This window comes from Palaemon carinicauda, chromosome 8 (genome assembly GCF_036898095.1).
Source record: "Palaemon carinicauda isolate YSFRI2023 chromosome 8, ASM3689809v2, whole genome shotgun sequence".
In the NCBI taxonomy this organism is placed as follows: domain Eukaryota; kingdom Metazoa; phylum Arthropoda; class Malacostraca; order Decapoda; family Palaemonidae; genus Palaemon; species Palaemon carinicauda.
Genome location: NC_090732.1, coordinates 20683710 through 20704744, shown reverse-complemented (window position 1 = coordinate 20704744; position 21035 = coordinate 20683710). Strand labels below are relative to the sequence as shown.

The window sequence follows — 21035 nt, the reverse complement described above, 5'->3', positions numbered from 1 at the left end:
TTTTCTATTAAAGGTGATACCTGACTTAAAAGTTCCAAATATGTGTCGTGTCGTGATCCATTCGCATGTAGTTAAATCAGTCATCTTTTTCTAGTGGTAGTTCCTTCATTAAGTTAACATGAGAATATTTTTGTCGTTTATGCAGCCATTGTTTGAGCCAAATCTTCCTTTTTCTTGTTTTCACCTTTAAGTAGCACGCTAGAGCAATAGGAACGAGAATGACGTCGAGATAAGACACGTAACTCCTCCTCCACAAACAGTGCCACCCTGACCCACTTGCTTCCGGCTGTTCAAATACGTGTAATAGCTCTAGCCGTAAGCCAGAATTTTCCTACGAGGCCGTAGGCCAGGTTGGCCATAGGAAACTGGATACGTGTAATAGGGGTTTAATACCTTGTGTTACTACATCCATGACCAGATCAAATAGGTAAGGGCTCAATGCAGACCCCTGATGTAGTCCCACATTTACTGGGAAACTTTCTATTAGGCCTAAACTGCTCTTAACATTTGCTTCTGCCCTCTCATACATATCTTGGGTGATTCTTACGTATTTCTCAGGGACTCCCTTTTTTCTCATACATCTCCACACCTCCTGACGTGGTACTAGATCATATTCCTTCTCCAGGTCAATAAAGACCATATGTAATCCTTTCCGTTTCTCCCGATGTTTTTCTATCATCTGTCTCAAAGCAAATATTGTATCTACAGTCCCTCTTCTAGGCATGAATCCAAATTGTTCCTCACCCGTTGTTGTTTCATCTCTGAGTCTTCTTAATGATCTTCTCCCATATCTTCATATTATGGCTTATCAACTTTATGCCTGTGTAGTTGCCACATTCCTGGGTGTCTCCCTTCCCCTTATAGATAGGGATGATTAGGCTTCCTCTCCATTCCTCTGGCATCTTTTCCTGATTGAAGATCTTTTGCATCAGGTCCCACAAGATATCTATGCCTTCCTCTCCAAGACTCTTCCATACCTCTACTGGTATATTATCTGGTCCTGCAGCTTTACTATTTTTCATCTTCTTTACTGCGTGTTCTACTTCTCTTCTAGTCACTCCTATGGTAACTGCCTCATTTGGGAGTCCATCTTCAAATACTGTTCTCGGGTTTTCCTCATTCAATAGTCCTTCAAAATAAGTTTCCCACCTTTTTTTAATTTCATTCTCTTCTGCTAGAACTATAGCATTGCTATCTTTTATTTGCCTTATCTGCGTCAGGTCTTTAGATGCAGCATCTTGGGCCTTAGCAATTCGTAATATTTTCTTCTCTCCCTCTGGTGTTTCCATCTCTTTATAGACTTCATTTAATGTCTCTGCCTTTGTCTTTGCTACTGCTTTACTTGCTTCTTTCTTTGCTTGCTTCTTTCTTTGCTTGCTTATAGTCTTCTTTATCCTGCTCTTGTCCTGATAGATTTGCCTTCTTCTTGGCTTCTTTCTTGGTTTTTTACCCGTTCTTGCACCTCATCATTCCATCACCACGATTCTATATCATTTGGGTGTCTTCTTCCTGATGACTTTCCAAGTACTTCCTCACCGATCCTTAGAATCACTTTACTATTTTCGGTCCACCATTCTTGTACATCCGCATATAACCTTACTGCTTCCAGCACTCTTTCCTTAAACAAGACTCTCAGTTTTACCTCTTTCAATTTCCACCACTTAATCTTTGGGTCCATTCTCGTCTTTTTACTTCTCCTACAATTCCTTAGTCTGCAATCAATTACCACTATCGTGTGTTGCGCTGCTACACTCTCCCCATTTATCACCTTGCAATTTCTAACCCCCTCAGATGGTCTCTCTTACACAGCAGCAAATCTATCTGGCTCTCCCTGCCACTGCTACTGTAAGTAATCAGTCTGTTAATCTTTTTCTCAAAGAAGGTGTTGATCATTGCTAGGTCAAAATCCACTGCAAAATCAATCACACCCCAACCTCCATGCACTCTCTCTATCCCTTCCCTACTAATTTCCAAGTGGTCATTCAGATCTCCTCCTATAATTACCCAGAAAACATTAACATTTTACAACATACTTAGATTTAATTTTTTTTCCTATTTTTTTTTTTATTCTTGTTTTACTCAACATTTTATACTTGCTAAATTTCATCAATTTCTTCATCACTTCCACTTTTCTGTTTTTGGGGGATCATTTTGGCCAACTAATGGCCTCTTTGAAAAATAACTATCCAAGGAAGTTTGTTTCTCTGCTTCTTAAAATGTTCCTGAAAGGAGTCAGGCAAATGTCATTACACTGTGCAAGAACACAACCTGCGTAAACCTTTTCGGGGTGTCTCTTTTCTAAAAAGGATTGCGATGTATGAAATTCAGCTAGAGCCTGCTTAATTTCTGCCATTGTCATAGGGTCCTCCTCCTCCTTGTCACCGCTTCACCTTACAATCCCCAAGGGTGTTTGCACAGAGTGCAAGGGTAAGCCTGTCCTTCATAGGCTTATGCTCGGGTAATTTCTTGTCTTCCGCCCTGATGTACGTCCAACGAGGCATTTTTTTTTTATGAAAATAGCCGTTTTATTCACAGTTGAAGACTTGATAATTAACTAGTTGAATGTCTTAAAGTTTTCACCCCCCCCCCAGAATGAGCCTTAAACACGGGGGGTGCCTGCAGCGATGTCCCTTTTCCTGTGTCGTTTTCAGCCTGAGCACACACGAGATCACTGAAAATGGCGCTGACCTTGTAGCAGATTTTCGTCTTGGTGATCATGTCTCCAGTGATTTCCTTGTCCTTAATCCAAAGGAGAAGCAGTTTCTCCATCTCATCATGGACGTGGCTCCTCTTGCTGGAAAAAACAGTCACGCCCTTAGAAGTTGTTGCTTAAGGACGGTGCCTATTGTCGATGGATTTCAGCCATATTCCTTAGCAATCACGCTCAAGTGCTTGCCAGCCTCATACTTCTTAATTATCTCCAGCTTTGTCTTCATAGAAAGCATCCTCTTCTTCTTTCCCTGAACATCAGCAACATTCTTTGGACAGATAGCTAATAATGTATGAGTTGGAAAAATGCAACACAGTACCGTACTGTACAGTGAACAAAAGCATGAAAGCAAAATCATCAACACGAATTCAATGTAAACGGTAACGCTGCCAAAATGAAATCGTTGAGGAACTCCCATACATAGATGCTCATCAATAGGAGTGGAGGATCTTCTTGTGGTAACGAGTATCAGAGTAGGGAGATAACCAATGGGAGAGCGGGATGATGGTGGTGAGTTTACAGTTTGGTGGCGTGCGAATTTTAGAATTATTCTCGGTGGCCAGGCAAATCTCGTACCGTTTTCAATTTCATATCATGAAATTTTTTTCGTAATATGAGGCGAAAAAATCTTTGCTTCTCGTTTCATATTATGAATTTTTCATATACTGAAACGAAACTTTTGTATCAGGTATTACTGTATATTGAAAAATACAATATGATTGTTCTTTTAGAAAAAAAGCTCTCTCTATAAACTAATCCAGAATACAGTAGTAACAAAGGTGAAAGGTATGTTGAGGCACATTCTCTTCAAGAATAAAAAGATACATAAATAGACAAGTGAGTTCACAGTCATAGATTTATTACAATCAATGTACAGTAGATCTATTAGACCAAAAAAAAAAAAAAAAAAAAAAAAAAAAAAAGAGGAGGGTCAAGATGGGAATTTGAAAATTTTTTCACACCGAGGTAATAAAGTGAGAATTTTCAATAACAAGAACTCTAACCTAACTTAATAATATCAGTCCATGCAAGTCGATGATGAATGTAGTATGATGAGTTCTCAGACGTGATGCTACTGCTGCCACCACCTATGTATGTTGTTATGGCTTACCAGGCCAATCTTGGACGAGGTGCCACAGGTAAGACATCAGATGAGGATGGGGGAGGGGGGTGACTTTTTGTCTGGCATTTCTCTACTACCTTTTCAGGGTGAGATATGCTGTGTAATCCTTCTCCAGAACAATGTCCCTAGTAATAAAACTCTTTCTTCAGACCATATGATGACTAGTAAGGGTTTCAAGATCAGTTGGTAGAATTTTTTATTTCTTTAAGGCTCACTTGCCTTGGGTTTTGTATTTCTTCTTTGGGCCATCTGATTTTTTATGGATCAAACTTAGTTAATTGTAATATTTAAAGCAAAAGGAAGAGGATGATGAGTATACATCCAAGGATGATTTTGAAATATTTTTGGTCAAAAAGTATATAAGCTGCAGAATAAAACATACTTGTGTGGTTGAGCTAACTAGTACAAATAGTGCCTACTCTTATTTTGATGTTGCGACCTTAGGTTTGCAAGTATCTGTTGATATTTTTGCTCCTCAATAAGTAAATTACTATTATTATTACTAGTGTACCTGAGCTGTCAAAAATTATGTCTAATAATCTAGATAGATATCCACGCACAGATTTAACCCATTTCACCCCCTCCCCGTTTCGTAACTACAACCCGCTCGTTTGGCAATTTGTGGGAGGGTGTGGTTTACAAGTGTACTTCTTGGGGTACCCTCTCTCATCAGGGTATTACTACCCATTCTCCCCCCCTGAGTGTGACAGGAAAGAAATATACAGAAGGGTCCCCAATTATGCAATATTCTGTTGATCCACAGCCTCGCAGGACTGGAAAATTGCATATTTTGAAACACATAAAGAACTCCATTATGGCCAAGGCAAACGGCAACTTTCCTAGTTAAACTCTAACTACCCATTCTCAATACTTTCTATTTACTATACTGTATTTTTCTAATACGAAATTATTTTTATGAAAAGATAATACATGTAAGAGGTTTTAAAGTTTTAATAACTTGATAAAGTTTAAAATTGCACCCATGAGGGGTGTAAATACCATATACAGTACAGTATTTCTGCATACAAGAAGACCTAAAATTAAGACAAATATAAATGAATTTAAGTCATATCGTTTTTATGAGATGGTTGGTGAATTGCAAAACTATTAGTGTATAGGCTAGCTTTTGCTGTATCATTTGAAATCCAAAATTAACTAAATAAGGGTCATTTTATATCTTGCTTTTCCCAAACACACCACCTAAAATGGAAACCACTGTTTTGTTTACGCTCAATTTTGATCATAACGAACAAACGAACGCATTTACACATGTATTTAAGTTAGCTTTTGCAGCAACAGATATCTTACCAAGTATTTATGATGTAATGATTATTTTATTACAGTACTGTACAGTACTAATATTTTTATACTTACTTTTTCTGTAAAACCTCAAAATAAATTAAATGAAAGAGATTTTATATAAAGTTTTTCCGAAACATGCTGCCTAAAACAGAAACCTTTTGTATGCTTATATTTCATTGTCGATCAAAACGAACAAAATAATGCATTTACACATCCAAGTGATAACAAATGATACTAAGAGCTTTTAATAAATATTATTCTATTACAAATATTTTACTTACCGTATTCCTAAAGATTCCCACGCACATCGCAAAAGAGGAACACCACTTTACAGTATTTGCATTTAGTTAACGATAATAAACTACCCCTCATAACAGCATGATAATTTTCGATAATTCTAAACTGTTACGAGGACAATTGTACATACTATTTCTAAAATAATTTTTTAACTTCAGTTATAAGTCAGTTTGATTTTGTATCAACTTGTACCCACATCAGTTATGGAACCAAAAGCGAAAAAAAGAGAAGAAAATACTAGGCTAGTTTCAAATTAAATGTTATAAAAAAAACTGTATTATTGCTATAACATTTGATGTGATGGAGAAGATGGTGTGAGATTGGAAAAAGTGAGGATAATTTGAATCATGATGGATTTTTAATGAAAAATTAATATGCAAATGTAAATTTTATTACTACTATCATTAACACTACCATTGAAATTATTGAAAGGTTAGAGAAAGAGAAAGATAAAGGTTGCCAAGAATGTAACCACAACTCGGTGTTTACATTTTGTCAGCTGGACTCGCATAGATAAAAGTTTATTTCATTGTTGATATGGAATTTTTCTTCAAATAGACTATTTATTATGAAATATGGTTTGGTTACATTTATTATTAGTCAACTTACATTTTCCAGCCAGTACTTGAAAAGACAATAGATTTTATACGTTTTGTGGTACGTGACTCCAGAGATATGTTTTCCAGCTTGTTATTTAAAAAATCAAGTTGATTGGATATCTAAATGGTTTTAAACATGGGGTTTATATTAATTAGGTTTCATTATCATGATCTTTATAGATATGTGCTTGGTTACCACAATATTTCAACTTCTTTAGTAGGAATGCATTCCAAACTATTGTGACAGCTGCTGACACTTGTAATGAAGGAGAATGTCCACATGCATTTTACAACAAGGCCCAGTTTCTGCCTTCACTCATATGCAAATCTTGTTTTTTGTGGACCACACATTGATTTTTAGTGGATATTTCTGTGAAATAAGTATTCCTTGACATGCTAAACGCATCAATGGTGTACTTAAAGCAAAAAATTCATTGACGCGGAAACGTGTCATCAGGTTACCAGAGGGTTAAAAAGTTTTTATAAAATAAATTTTATAATAGAATAAGGTGGGGTTTTAACATAGGCCCATTACTTTAGAGAGAGTGGTCCCTTCTCTACCAGTTTTCTTTCAGTGAGTATGGACAACTCAGGAAATTACTCTTAATTGCAACATCCAGACTTGATGGAAGAACTCAATTTTTATCGTAGTACTGTACCTGTCAGGATTGTGCTGGATGATCTCATGCTATGATAAGGGGTTTGTATAAAAAAAATTAATTTTATTAGAAAATTATTTTTTAAACTATTAGCTGATGCTAATCTTCTTTCCTTTACAGTTTCAACGTTTGATATCTGGAGATAATGTCGCTGTAGACTTGAAAGATCTTCGCCGGCACACTCAGTATTATGGAGGATTTCATGATAAGCATCGTGTTGTATGTTGGCTGTGGGATATTCTTGAGAAGGATTTCAAGGAAGATGAAAGGGCTCTTTTCTTAAAGGTATGTTCACTGTATTCATACTAAGAACCAACTTTTTATACTATCAAAGTCCTTTTCGACGAGTCACGTACACTGTTTAATGATACATTGGTACAAAAGTGAATGCTAAAATAAAGCTTCCTTTTTTCTTAAATTCAATGTAAAGATGGCTGGAGATATGTCTATTCTAATTGACTGATGATCTGAGGCTCACTATTTCGCAAGACCAGCTAATATACTGAATACTATACAAAATATACAAAATTTAGAAAATAATTTCTTTATATTATATAACTACAATATAGTGCTGCATTAACACACATTTAGCAATTTCTATAGATACAAGAGTTCTCTAGAAGAAACATATATGTAACATTTATTATGCAGGCCTAGAAATTCATATTTTTTATGCCAGCCAGCTGGACTAGTTACCTAACAAAGTTACTATCCAATCAGAAAACTGACTAGCCAAAATTTGTCTGATTTCTGTGAGTTCAACCCTTGGTAAAAATGACACAGAAGACTATATTATACAATTATTCATAAGTAATATGCATTTATTTCAAGAGTATTTGATACTGTTGTTCAATAAAAAATTAAAACAACTTGGAGCACCAAAATAAAATAAAAAGTAATATATTGCAAAACTTAGCAAATGAATATCAAATAAAAACAAATATAATAGAGGACCAGAATTAGTCAACAGAATGACATACATTTAAATGCAGAGTCCTGTCAGTTTCATGTTGCTACAAAAATGCATTAATTAAGAAGCATATTTACTTCACTGAGGTACTTCACATTGGAGTGGAAACTTACTAAACAACAATGTAATTCTATACATAAAAATACTGTTATGATCCTAAGCACCACAATACAGTATTGAATAATTTGAAAATATTTAGTGCAAAAAATATATAATGACTGGTGGAGCAGTGATTTGTGTAGAAGACTTAAATTAATTATGTTCATCAATCTCTTCAACATCAGATTTATCCGAGTCAGACTTAAACAACTTTTTCTCTTTTCTTACTGGGCACATGTGTTGGTCTCCTTTGTGACAATGCATTGAATTCCACAGATGGATAGCCTCAGTTGGGTCATCTGTAGAAACACTAGGAAGATATAACTTGATTAACATCAGATTTGAAAGTGTATTGATTTGTTCCGTAACTGGAATAAAAACCACGCTAATTAATAGGGGTATTACTTTTGGCGTAGCTGAAATGACGAGCCATTAATTTTTAACGAGGGTTTACTACCCACACCGCTAGTTAGCGGGGGTAGGGGTGGGTAGCTTGCTACCGCCCCCTCTCACACACCTGTGCTTGAGCTCACTTTGCTCTCGGCTTGGATGGTGGTCGGACGTGTCCATTCTCATCCTCGCCGTCATTTGGCAGCCATTTAATTGCATTTGTCTTTTCTTTTTCTAGTTCTGTATATGTGAAGTTGGCCTCTGCGATCATGCGCACCTGCCCTGGGTTTCCCGACCACCCCTGTGGAAGATTCATGTCGGCAGTCGAGACTGATCCTCACGCCCTTTGTCCTTCTTGTAGGGGCCAACGGTGTGATAGCAACAAGAGGTGTACTGTAGTGAGTGTAGGGAGTGGTTTACCTCCCAGTGGGAGAGGTTTTCGTGACGACGGAAGAAGTCCAAACAGGATATTTCTCCTTCGAAGGTTGCTTCGAAAGGAGAAAAACCCAAGGCCTCTTCTTCCGTTACCCAAACCTCCTCCAAAGCTCCCACTCGGTCGAGTGGTAGTGTAGACCGATGTATTGTTAACCAACCTCGGGTCTCGAGAGATGACATTGCTTCTCCATGCGAAGCAGCTCCACCTCTCCCCCTGGGGGAAGATATGTCACAAACCTCCTTATTTCAGCTTTGGTCCTCCTTGGGGCTTAGGGGATCGCCCTCCAAGGAGGTTTTGCTTAAGTACATCCGATTGGGTGCCGCTGTCAAGCAATCGTCGTCACCATCAGAGGTTGACCCTCTGTCTCTTGTCGACGTTGTGGTGTCAGAGGTGTCCAATGCGATATCACCCATCACCTCTGCCACTCCAAACTACGGTAGCTGACGGCTTAGTTTCTCCCGTTCCTGTTCAACTACGAGGGAGAAACTAAGTCCACCGTCAGTCTCTCCTGCTAGTGTTTCTCTCCCTCGGGGGAGTTCACTTACAGAGACTCCTCTTCGGAGGACTGCAGAAGGTCAGCTTGCTGATCCAACGGCCCCCAGAGGGCGCATGCGTCGGAAGGCTCACCTTCCTCTTCGCCATAGAGGCCTTCCTTCACCTGCTGTGAGGAGGCGCCTCTTTGGTTCAACATCTTCGATGCAGTCCACCGCAGAGAAGCCTCGAGACCAATCATCCATCACTGCTCCTGCATTGTTCCTGGACCTCTCTGCAGATCGTTCACGATCTCTTTCGGTGGAAGGTCGTCTTTTTGAAGGACACGTCAACCTTCCATCCGTCAGACCTGCCGACCTGCCGTCGCCGTTTCTACATGGGCCTAACAAGGCTCCACCAAAGCACGCTATTGCGTGCCAACAACATACGCGCTACGCGCCAACGAGACCTGACGAACGCTCCTTAGTAGCTCGTCAGGCCCCGTCATTAAACCCTAACACAGGGCATCAAGGGCGTATGAGCTAACATGCACATACGCTCCAACAGGAGCACAGCTCCTTCACGTGCTATGCGCGCCCTCATGCACATATGCGCCTTCATGCACATATGCGCCCTCATGCACATATGCGCCCACGTTCTCCTGCGCGCCTGGTCTTGCCTGCGCAAACTGCGCCCACGCGCCAACATCCTCCGACGCGCCCGCGCCCAGCTGCGCGCCAACACTCACCTGCGCACCATCAACTTCTTGCGCAACGGCGCTCTCCCACGCGCATACGCGCCCTACATTCAACTCTCCTGTGCGCCATGCAGCGCATCATCATACGCGCCAGGTAAAACCTGCGCGCCAACGATCTACTGAAAGCAGTACTTCTGGAAAGTCAGCAAAGCTGACTTCTCCCACTCGCCAACCAGTACCAACGCGCCCTGCGCACACTCGCCCATCCTCTCCAAAGGATACGCGCCAACATTCTCCCGCGCTCCCACGCGCCCCACATGATTCAACTGCGCACCCACGTGCTAGAGATCTTTCTCCCCCTCGCGCACGCCCTACGGCTGGCATAGATGCACGCGAACTCTCTCCCGCACACTCGACGTGATCATAATGCGTGTGCGAATACACTCCCCCGCGCGCGCCAACAGTCTCCCGTGCGCGAGCCCCGATATTCTCCCTCGCGCGAGCGCCATTATTCTCCCTCGCGTGAATGTCAATATCCTCCCGCGCGAGACTACTGAACGACCCACGGTAAGGTCGACATCGCCTCATTCCTCTCCCCGCAAGCGCATACCACCGCACATTGTGGGAGAAGGGAAACATCCAGAGGGGTCCAGGATCCCAAAGCCACCACAGGCAAACCCACCAGTGATGGTGACTCCTCCCAGGGATCCTTCAATCCCTGTTCCTTCAAAGGGTATGTCTGACAGCGCGACTGTCAGCCAACAGCCTTGGTTCGGTGCACTGATCAGAGCAGTAATGCAGGCTTTCAAGCCTGTCTTCTCTGAATTGGGACACAGAACTATGGCTTCTTCTACCCCTTTGAAGAGAAAAAGAGGAGTTCCAGACGCGGTCACTTCCCCAAGGGCGAAACTGACTCCACGCAGACCTTCGAGGCAGGTTCCTTCCTTTCCTCAGACTGCCTCTCCTTCCCTTTCGGACGAAGATTTCCCGTCCCCATGGGAATCACGCGAAGAGAGACTTTCCCCCATCGCACCAATGGGGGAAACCTCTCCTCACGCCGAGGGGTCTACTCAGTCGGCGATTGAAAGGAACATGCCACCCTCGTCAATGTTAGAGTCCTACATCCTTTCCAGGAAGGAATCTAAGGACTCCAAAACATTGCCGAAGTCCTCTACCAGGACTAGGATGGAGCCAGCTAGCCACTCAGGATGTCCGCGACTCTCCCCAAGAAGAGCCTTTGGAGATAGAAGGAGACTTCACTGCAAGTCCTACAGCAAGAGGACACCAGCAAGAGTCAGAACATGCGTTTTGGCAAGTTCTGACTCTAATGAGGGCTCTCAACCGGTTTTCCGACCCAGAGATCCCTCCTCGAGAGGGCAAGAACACGGTCTTGGACCGTGTCTTTGGTACTCAGAAACCCCCCAAGACCAGTGCAGCACTGCCCTGGTCTCAAGGGGTTAAGAGTACCAGGGACAAGATCTCACAACAGCTCTCCAAGATGTCCTCCTTCAACCGTTCCGGTGCCACCAACAAGCTCCTCCCACCTCCTCGCGTACAGCAGAGGAGCTACTTCGAGATCCTGGAGGAGCCTTGTTTAGCTCTTCCTCTTCACCACTCACTGGAAGAGCTAACCAGGGAAGTCCCTCTTGAGAGACTCTCCAACCGGCAGGTCTCATTCTTGGCAGCCGAGATCCTCAACCAAGAGAAAGTTGCGAAGTGTGCTATGCAAGCCACTTCATGGCTCGATATCTGGTTGGGGACCTTAGGTATCCTGATACGTTCTGAGGACTTCTCCAAAGAACGTACCAGGAAAGCTATGGAAACCTTCCTTCTCTCAGGTACTGGCACGATCGAATTTGTGGCCCACCAAGTCTCGAACTTGTGGGCAAATACCATCCTGAAACATCGGGATGCAGTAGCTGAGAGATTCCATCAAAAGGTCCCTGGCACCGTGATCATTAGGTTCAGACATTCCTCCCTGGAGGGATCAGTCTTGTTCAAGCCTAAGGATGTGGAACATGCCGCTGAGAGGTGGAGGAAGTCTCATCAAGACTCCCTCCTTCATAGGGCTTTAACATCCAAGCCCTATAAGCCTCCAGCACCACAGCAGTCCCGTCCAGTCAAGACCACTACGACGACAACAGCAGCGAAGACCTTGGTGTCTAAGCCCTTTCCTGTCAAAGAAAGGAAAGGCAAAAAGTCCTCCTGGGGAGGCAAGAATCCTAGAGGGAGCAGCCGAGGCCGCAAATGCTAGGATAGGCAGTCCCCCTGCATGTCCACCAGTAGGGGAATGTCTACAAAGTTGCTCAAACAGGTGGAAGCAACTCGGGGCCGATTCCTGGACAATCTCCGTGATCAGTCTGGGATATCGCGTCCCGTTCATAACATCTCTACCTCCCCTGATGACGAATCCAGTGTCATTGAACTCCCTTGCCATGGGATCGGCAAGGGGGCAAGCCCTTCGGGCAGAAGTCCAGACCCTGATGAAGAAGGGCGCTCTCCAAGAGGTCCTCGACGAATCCCCAGGCTTCTTCAGTCGACTCTTTCTTGTAAAGAAGGCGTCTGGAGGCTGGAGACCAGTCATCGACCTCTCGGCTCTGAACAAGTTTGTCAAACAAAGTCCGTTCAGCATGGAGACGGCGGACACGGTCAGACTAGCAGTAAGACTGCACACTGGACCTAAAGGACCCGTACTTCCAGATCCCAGTCCATCCGTCTTCAAGGAAGTACTTAAGATTCTGCCTAGACAACAGAAAGTACCATTTCAAGGTGCTGTGCTTCGGTCTCTCCACAGCACCACAAGTCTTCACTAGAGTGTTCACCCTAGTATCATCTTGGGCACACAAATTTGGCATCCGTCTCCTCCGTTATCTGGACGACGGGTTAATCCTAGCAGACTCGGTGTCAACCCTTCTTCAACACCGAGACAAACTTCTGAGACTTTGCCAAGATCTGGGGATCATGGTAAATCTCGAGAAGTCTTCACTGCTTCCCACTCCTGCGGTAGTGTCTTAGGATAAGTGTACAGCCTTGGAGATCCTATGGGGAGCTCCCGAATGCAGTTCACTACCCATCACCCTACCCTGGTCGAGACAGGCTGCTCGAGCATTGGACCGAGTGAGTGACCAGATCGCAGGACCTGGTGACTCGCTTAGGAGCCAAGGTTCGAACAAGCTTCTCCCTCAACCACTCCAGCGACAGAGGAGGTACTGTACTACGTCACAGAGTCTTCTGTGCCTTGTCCTCTCCCTCTCGACCCCGAGGTGGAGTCGCCGTTCCTAGAGGTCATTAACCTCGTGTGAGATTAATGTCCTCAGGGCTCCTCTTGCGGTAGTGTCTGAGGATAAATGTACAGCCTTGGAGATCCTATGGGGAGCTCCCGAATGCAGTTCACGGCCCATCACCCTACCCTGGTCGAGACAGGCTGCTCGAGCATTGGTCCAAGTGAGTGACAAGATCGCAGGACCTGGTGACTCGCTTAGGAGCCAAGGTTCGAACAAGCTTCTCCCTCAACCACTCCAGCGACAGAAGAAGTACTACGTCACAGAGTCTTCTGTGCCTTGTCCTCTCCCTCTCGACCCCGTGGTCAGAGCGCTTGCTGGGGGTTCCTCAGTCGAGAGTTTGAAATCCCAGAGTGTCTCCTTCTCGGCCTCTGAGATTTCAACTATGGAGTCCATCTCTGTAGTTGCTCTCCATGCTGCTTCGTGGCTCAACCACTGGTGTGGTACGGCCACATTGTTCGCGTGGGACACCAAGCTCGCCACCCCCGAACACATGGGGCAGTACAGGAATCTAGCTTTGTCTTGTGGAAAAGCTGTTGCTTTTCTCTTGGACCAGCCTGCTACCCAGTAAGCCAATCTGATCCTCAAAAAGTGCGAAGCAGTAGCCGCTCGTTTGGGCTTGACAGATTGATTCAGGAGAGGCCCTGGCACTTAGAATGCTCCTATTAGAGCTGCAACTTCTCTCTTTCCACCAGAGAAAGTTTGGGCCGCGCGGGATAAATGGCGCCTCGACTCACAGGACTCCATTATTCACCAGGTGCAGGCTGCGAGTTTCAAGGGACCAGGTCGAGTCAGGCCAAGCCCACGGGAAGTAGCAAGGGTACCGCTGGTCGTGCTCCAGCCGCTCCTGTGGGGCCGAGACCTGCTCCTGTTTAGAAGGGTTCTGCCCCCAAACAGACCTTTCAGCCTCCCTCGGGAGCTCCTTCACTTCTGGGAAAGAACAGGGGCAAGTGAGGGAAAGAGAAACACTGAAATTGGCTTTCCCCTTCCCATGCTGCCAAAGATAGGGGGATGCCTATCGTGCCATTAGGCGATGTGGCAGCCCTGTGTTGACCCTTTGCGAAGGGTACAAGCTCCCATTCGTGCTTCATCGGCCCCCCCTATCCTCCACTCCAATAGCATTCCACACGTACGCTCCAACATCTCCGAAGGGCCTGGCCTTGGAGGCGGAGGTCCAGGAAATGTTGGAGAAGGATGCGCTAGAAGTCGTACAAGATCAGTTGCCAGGGTTCTACTGTCGTCTTTTCCTGGTCGCGAAGGCGACAGGAGGTTGGAGACTGATCATCGACCTTTTGCCATTGAACAAGTTTGTTCAGCAAACTGCGTTCAAGATGCTGACAGTTCACACTGTGCTGTTAGCTATCAGGCAGTACGACTTCATGCTTTCGATAGACTTGAAGGATGCATACTTTCAAGTACCAGTTCATCTGTCGTCTCAAAAGTACCTCAGATTCACCTTCCAGGGCGCGGTGTACCAGTTCAAAGTCCTGTGCTTCGGATTGTGCACAGCTCCCCAAGTGTTCACCCGAGTGTTCATGATGATAGCAGCTTGGGCCCACTCGAGGGACATCCGCCTACTGATGTACCTCGACAACTGGCTGATTTTCGCTCCCTCGCAGGAGCAGTTGATTTAGGACCGAGACTTGCTTCTGGCAGTTTTTCGCGATCTGGGGATCATGGTGAACTACGAGAAGTCGAACCTCATTCCCAAGCAGAAGGTGAAGTATCTGGGAATGCTGATCGACTTGGCAGCAGCTCGCATTCTTCCCTCAGAATAACAGATCAGCAGACTCAGAGAGGTTGCGCAGCCATTCCTGTCCCAGGAACAACCTCCAGCCCTCCAGCGGCAAGCTCTTCTAGGTCACCTCTCCTCGGTGGAGAAGCTCGTTCCTTTCGGGCGTAGCCATCTTCGCTCCCTTCAGTGGTGTCTGAAGGAGTAGTGGTCGGTAGCCACCGATCCTCCCTCTCGTCCGGTCCTTGTGAAACACAAGGTAAGGGAGGATCTCCTTTGGTGGCTAAACGAGGAGAATCTCAAAAGAGGGTTTCTCATAAACCCTCCTCCACCTCAGTTCCGTCTGTTCACAGACGCGTCCACGGAAGGTCGGGGTGCACACCTGGACGACTTAGTCGTGTCAGGTGTGTTGTCGGAAGAGGAGAAACACCTGCACATCAACGTGCTGGAAATGATGGCAGTCTCGACAGCACTCATTCATTTCCAGGCCCGTTTTAGAGAGCACTCGGTAGTGCTGATGAGCGACAACACCTCCGTGGTCATGTATGTCAACAAGCAAGGGGGCACGCTCTCACGTCCCTTGCAGCAGTTGATGAGGCAGGTGTTTCTATGGGCAGAGAGTCAACACGTAACCTTGTCAGCCAGGTATATTCCAGGCAAGAGAAATATTCTGGCAGATGCCTTAAGTTGCAGAAACCAGGTAATAGGGCCAGAATGGTCTCTTCACCCTTGGGTAGCGAGTCGAGTACTGGACCTCTGGGGAGAATCATGCATCGACCTAATCGCAACACGGCACAACGCCAAGCTTCCCGCGTTTTGCTCTCCAGTACCAGATCCCGCGACTGCGTTCGAGGACGCACTGCAACATCCTTGGGATCGACTGGATTGCTATGCGTTTCCCCCCTTTTGCTTGCCTTGCGCAGTCCTGTCCTGGGTCCTAGTAACCCCAGGACTCAGGATGACTCTCATTGCTCCACTGGGGCCACACTTGGAGTGGTTTCCCGATCTGTTGTCACTCCTGGCCGAGGCACCGAGAGAGCTACCACTCTGGCCCAATCTCCTTCAGTAACCCTTGTCGAGCAGGTATCACCAGGCAGTGCAGTCGCTTAGACTTCACGCATGGAAACTATCCAGCATCTCCTCAGAACGCGAGGCTTTTCGTGACTCGGTGCGAGAGAGATGTCAGGGTACCTTAGAAGATCCTCCTCCTCAGTCTACCAGGGGAATTGGTTGGTGTAGTGGAAGGGGTATCTCTCCGGTCGGAGCCTCTCTGACTCAGATCGCAGACTTCCTAGTCTTTCTTCGCAGAGATAAGCTCCTTTCGGTTTCTGCCATTAAGGGATACAGGTCTGCCCTTGCAATGGTGTTCCATCTGAAGGGCATAGATATCTCCAATGCCCTGGAGATTTCTATGCTCATTAAGAGCTTTGAACAGTCGTGTCCCCCGAGGGAACTTCGAGTTCCCAAGAGGGATGTCACTCTAGTTCTTGGGTCTCTTACTCGTGCTCCGTACAAACCCTTGAGCCGTGCCTCAGACAGACACTTGATTCTTAAGACTGTTTTTCTGCTAGCCTTAACATCGGCGAAGAGAGTCGGGGAGTTACACGGCCTCTCTTATAATGTCACTCACGCAGAGGGTTGGAAGGATATCTTGAGTTTTGTGCCAGAGTTCGTGTTCAAGACTCAGAACCCAGCGATCCACGATCCCAGGTTCGAGGCCTTCACTATTCCTTCCTTACCGGATGCGGCGAGTGGCGGTTCAGATGAGAGGCTTCTCTGTCCCGTCAGGTGTCTCCGGCGCTATCTTAAGCGAACTCTGCATCTCAAACCTGAATGTCGACGACTCTTCGTTAGCACCGGCAGAGCCAAGAGGGAGGTGTCGAGGAACACGATATCCTTCTGGATCCGTGAAACCATCCGTAAGGCGTATGAGACTTCCTCATGAGTCCAAACACCAGCGAGGCTTAAAGCTCACGAGATCAGGGGCATTGCCCCCACACTTTCTTTCAAGAGAAATCTTGCAGTGAGCCAAGTGCTGAAAGCTGGCGTTTGGAAACGCCAGACCACCTTTACAGCCTTTTACTTGAGAGAGTTTACGCACAAGTCCTTGGACACCTTTGTTCTTGGCTCTATGGTAGCGGCTCAAGCTATTGTCTGACCTCTCCAGTTCCTCCTGGACAGGGAAGTCTCTTGTCTTGATTTTTATGTTATGTTTGGCAGTGTGAAAGCAGTCTGCATGTGATCCGCCTTTCTCTCTGTCTCCTCCTTTAGAGTTCCATACATCAAGACAAATCTTCCCAGGTAAGATTGATAGAGTTTGTTTACAGGCATTCTCCCCCCCCCCATCTTCTGCTAGGCAGGGAAGACGGTGGATGTATAAACCCTTTGCCTTTTGGTTATGGAGGTTCTTCCAGTCACTGAGGTTCATCCAGTCACTGTGACCCCAGGGTCGAGTGTCTCTTACATTCACGCTCTCAGGTCGCGCAATACTCTTACCCATCACGCGACCCGGCTCCCAGTCTCTCAGACCCCACCATCATCATGTCGGGTCAAGAGACAGGGGTAGGTGGATTTAGTCCTCTGCTCTCATTCGAGACCATGTCTATATCTGGGCAGTTAGCTGTCCACAAGCAGCAAAGGCAGACCTCCCACCAACCAGTGAGTCTTCCTATATTAAATGATTACGAGGTTTGTATATTGCATCGGAACAAATGACAATTTGTCCTAAATTGTATTTTTCCTAGCTATACAAACCCATAATCATTTAATATAAATGCCCGCCTCTACCACCCCTCTCATGTTCCACATTGAGCCTAAAGCGTTTGAATGAGGAAAGCGGGCTGGCGGTGGGGGTGTGGCGGAGCTAAGCTCCGCCCCATACTGCCAGCCAACCAATCAGCACAACTGCCTGGTTTTCTTTCTCTTCGGCTGTTTCAGCTGAGCTGAAGCGAATTCCTATATTAAATGATTACGGGTTTGTATAGCTAGGAAAAATACAATTTAGGACAAATTGTCATATCTTATCTCTGGTTTTATTAACTCTTCAACCCTCACTAGCTCCCTTTTACATCCTTTCACTCTTTTACTACAACTAATTTCCCTTCCACCAAAATATGATCAGACATACTGTTAGCCATACTCCTAAACACACGCACGTCTTTCAATCTTCCAAACATTCTTTTAGTTATCAACACATAATCCATTAACGCTCTTTCTACCACTCTTCCATTTGCCACTCTTACCCGTGTATACTTGTTTTTATCTTTCTTTTTGAAAAAGCTAGAACTTATCACCATCTCCTGCTCAACACATATCTACTAGTCTCTCACCACTCTCATTTTCACCTGGTAGGCCATACTTCCCAATGGCACTTTATATATGACATATCTGTTTTTGACGCTGTTAATAGTTTATGTAGGACATAAATGTTTTGATGTTGTTACTGTTTTTAGAATGATTTATTGTTAATTTATTCTCATCATTTATTTATTTCCTTATTTCCTTTCCTCACTGGGCTATTTTTCCCTATTGGAGCCCTTGGGCTTATAGCATCTTGCTTTTCCAACTAGGGTTGTAGCTTGGCTAGTAATAATAATAATAATAATAATAATAATAATAATAATAATAATAATAATAATAATAATAATACCTCTCCAGCACCCACTCTAGCATTTAAGTCATCCATGACAACTACATAATTCCTTCTACCCAATCCTTCTACACACCTAGTTAATTCATTCCAAAACTCATTCCGCTCTTCTTCACTTTTCTCACAACCTGGCCCGTATGCAGTAACAAAAGCCCAACATTACCAAATGTGTTAACTGCATTTTTGGTGTTTTATCAAAACTTTTTAACAAATTATGAATTGATACTTTTCTTTTGGTAAGACTCTTCTTAAAGATTTTTTTTTGTAAAAATACATGTACAGCACATGTTTTTTTATAGGAGTTGGGTGAGAGCATGTGTAAATAAAGTAACAAAGGAAAGTTACTACCTTGTTTGGTAAAACTATTCCAGTGCAGTTAAACAAAAATGGAACCAGCACAATACATGGGATGTATCATAAAATCATTGATTGGCATCAAAATTTTAAAGTTTGCATGGTATTGGAGGTTATGTATGTTACCATGTATAACAATACACAAGGTGGTCTTAAAAGTCAGTGCTCTTATATGCAACACAGCTTACAACACTGAAATTAGTCTGAGATAATTGTGTTGGCATTTAGTGGGAACTGTGCGATTGTTTACTTATGTTACATGCCAGATCCATACTGTGATATGAAGTTATATGACCTGCTGGGATTTCCCTTAGCAATTACTTAGTGAATTATTGCTTTAAAATAATTGCATCACAAATTAGAGGAACAGTTTCAAAGAATTATTGAAATAAAAGAATATTAGCTTCATGCCAGAAAAATCAGAAATATGGTAACCTTAAAAAATGTCACATGTGGGAGAGGTACCATGCAAATAAAAAGATGTCATACAGTACATATATTATATTTGTGGGTATTGGAAAGTTATTGCACAACTAGTGTGCTTGTGATACTAAGTTACATGTTGTCCTTTCCAAAGTGATACTAACTATTTATAGCAAGGTGTGAGTTCCATGCCCTTTCCCAAGTTTTTTGCATATTATTTGACTTTTTTAAATAAGAAGTATTAAGATACAGTATATTGTATAGTGATCTAGTTCATACATAAGATGTTACCATCTCACATTCAGTTTGACACAATTTTGATTGAGCGTTCTATGATATACAAAAAAATGTCAAACCTCAAAATTCAGATAACTCAATTGAAATTTCCTTAAATCAGAGTCAGATAGATAAACTTTACTGAAATTACTGTAATGGAAAAAACAATTTTGCTTCATTTTAGTGAATTCTTAATTGAGTGGCCCTCTAAATTGACCCCTTATGGTGGTAAGGACATTAGTGTACCTCTTGTGGTGCACTGAAGACATTGCTCAAGTTCTTTTCAGCATCTTCCCAGTCCTTATCTGCACCCATAATTAGCCTTCTACTTTAACTTCACTCCCTCTTTTTCTTCATCTTGCTATCAAGGCTCTTTAACTTTTACCTTATGTGGAAATTGGTGTTGGGTGCTGAAAGCCCTCCCTGGCCAAGCAGTTGGCTGTATATATCAATATCATATCAAAGCATAATCATACAGTGAGCCAAAGCTTTCTTGTTTTCCAGTTTGTAACCAGTTGCTCAAAACCTCCACTGCTGGGATTTACACACTTGGAGCCACCTTTTTCTATTCGTTGTGTAGAAGTTGGTGATGATGAAGACACAGGTAAGAACAGAAATATATTATTGGTGTACTTATAAGGGAAGGGATTAATTGCTCAAAGTCAAATTTTACCATCATATTTTAATACTGTACAACACATTATTTACGTTTAAATGACCACTCTGGAGAGAAGTGCACCTTTAGGACAATTACTTTATTAAAAGGAGTATATTTCATCTAGGATTAAAATCCATTTGATATTCATTGTTCTGACACAAATACAAACCTTTGTTATTTACATAGGTGATAGAAAATAGGGCAAGCTTGGAACAAGTCCATAAAATCCTTTAACAAGGTGTCAACAGATAGCGGGAAAGCACCCCCCAGCTCACTCACAAACACCCCACTTTGATTTTGTCTGTGGTTGAGAGTGGATGTTCTCTTCCATTTTCCTGAAACTGACTTTCTTAATAATGAGTTTAATCAATTTCCTTTTTCTCTTTCAGAAGTAAGTGGTTAACCTTGAGGCTGCTGACATGCAGGTGTGTTCTGGCATAGCGAATCCTCACTGACTTTGACCTTCATGCAGAGGACACACCTGCACAGATGCGTCTCCATGTGCTGATTATCGGGAGTGGTCATCCTTCCAGTGAGAGTGGTATGGCAGGAGGAGGTATAAGAAGTCTACAAGGGATTCTTTACCTTCTGGATCTTCCTTAAAGTCCAAGAAATCTTGACAAGTTCTCCCACTCATGGTACCCTCCCCTCTGCTTTTTCTTGTTCGGCCTCCTCTAGTGGTTGATCGAACAAGAGTGGTGACCCTTTAACTTTCGGGCCAGGGAGCTCTTCCCGTTTCCCCTAGTGAGACGGTGAAAGTTTCCTTCCCTGGGAAGTCTACAGCGCAAGATGCCTTGCGTCTGCTCTGACCTTCACTGGGACTTTCAAGTTCCCATTGAAGAACAGGTTTCTGCAGGGATTGGTTTGTGGGAAGCAGGACAGTTCATCTGTTCCTACTAGGGTAGGCTT

The 21035-nt window shown here is 43.8% G+C and overlaps 1 protein-coding gene across 1 annotated transcript in view; it reads left to right on the top strand.

The window, feature by feature from the left end:
• Nucleotides 1–21035, top strand: part of LOC137645682 (ubiquitin-protein ligase E3B) — a 210052-nt gene that overhangs the window by 166898 nt on the left and 22119 nt on the right. The window contains exons 18-19 of the mRNA XM_068378530.1: nucleotides 6811–6975; nucleotides 19973–20072. Coding sequence (XP_068234631.1) covers nucleotides 6811–6975; nucleotides 19973–20072 — 265 coding nt within the window. The remainder of the gene's footprint in view (nucleotides 1–6810; nucleotides 6976–19972; nucleotides 20073–21035) is intronic.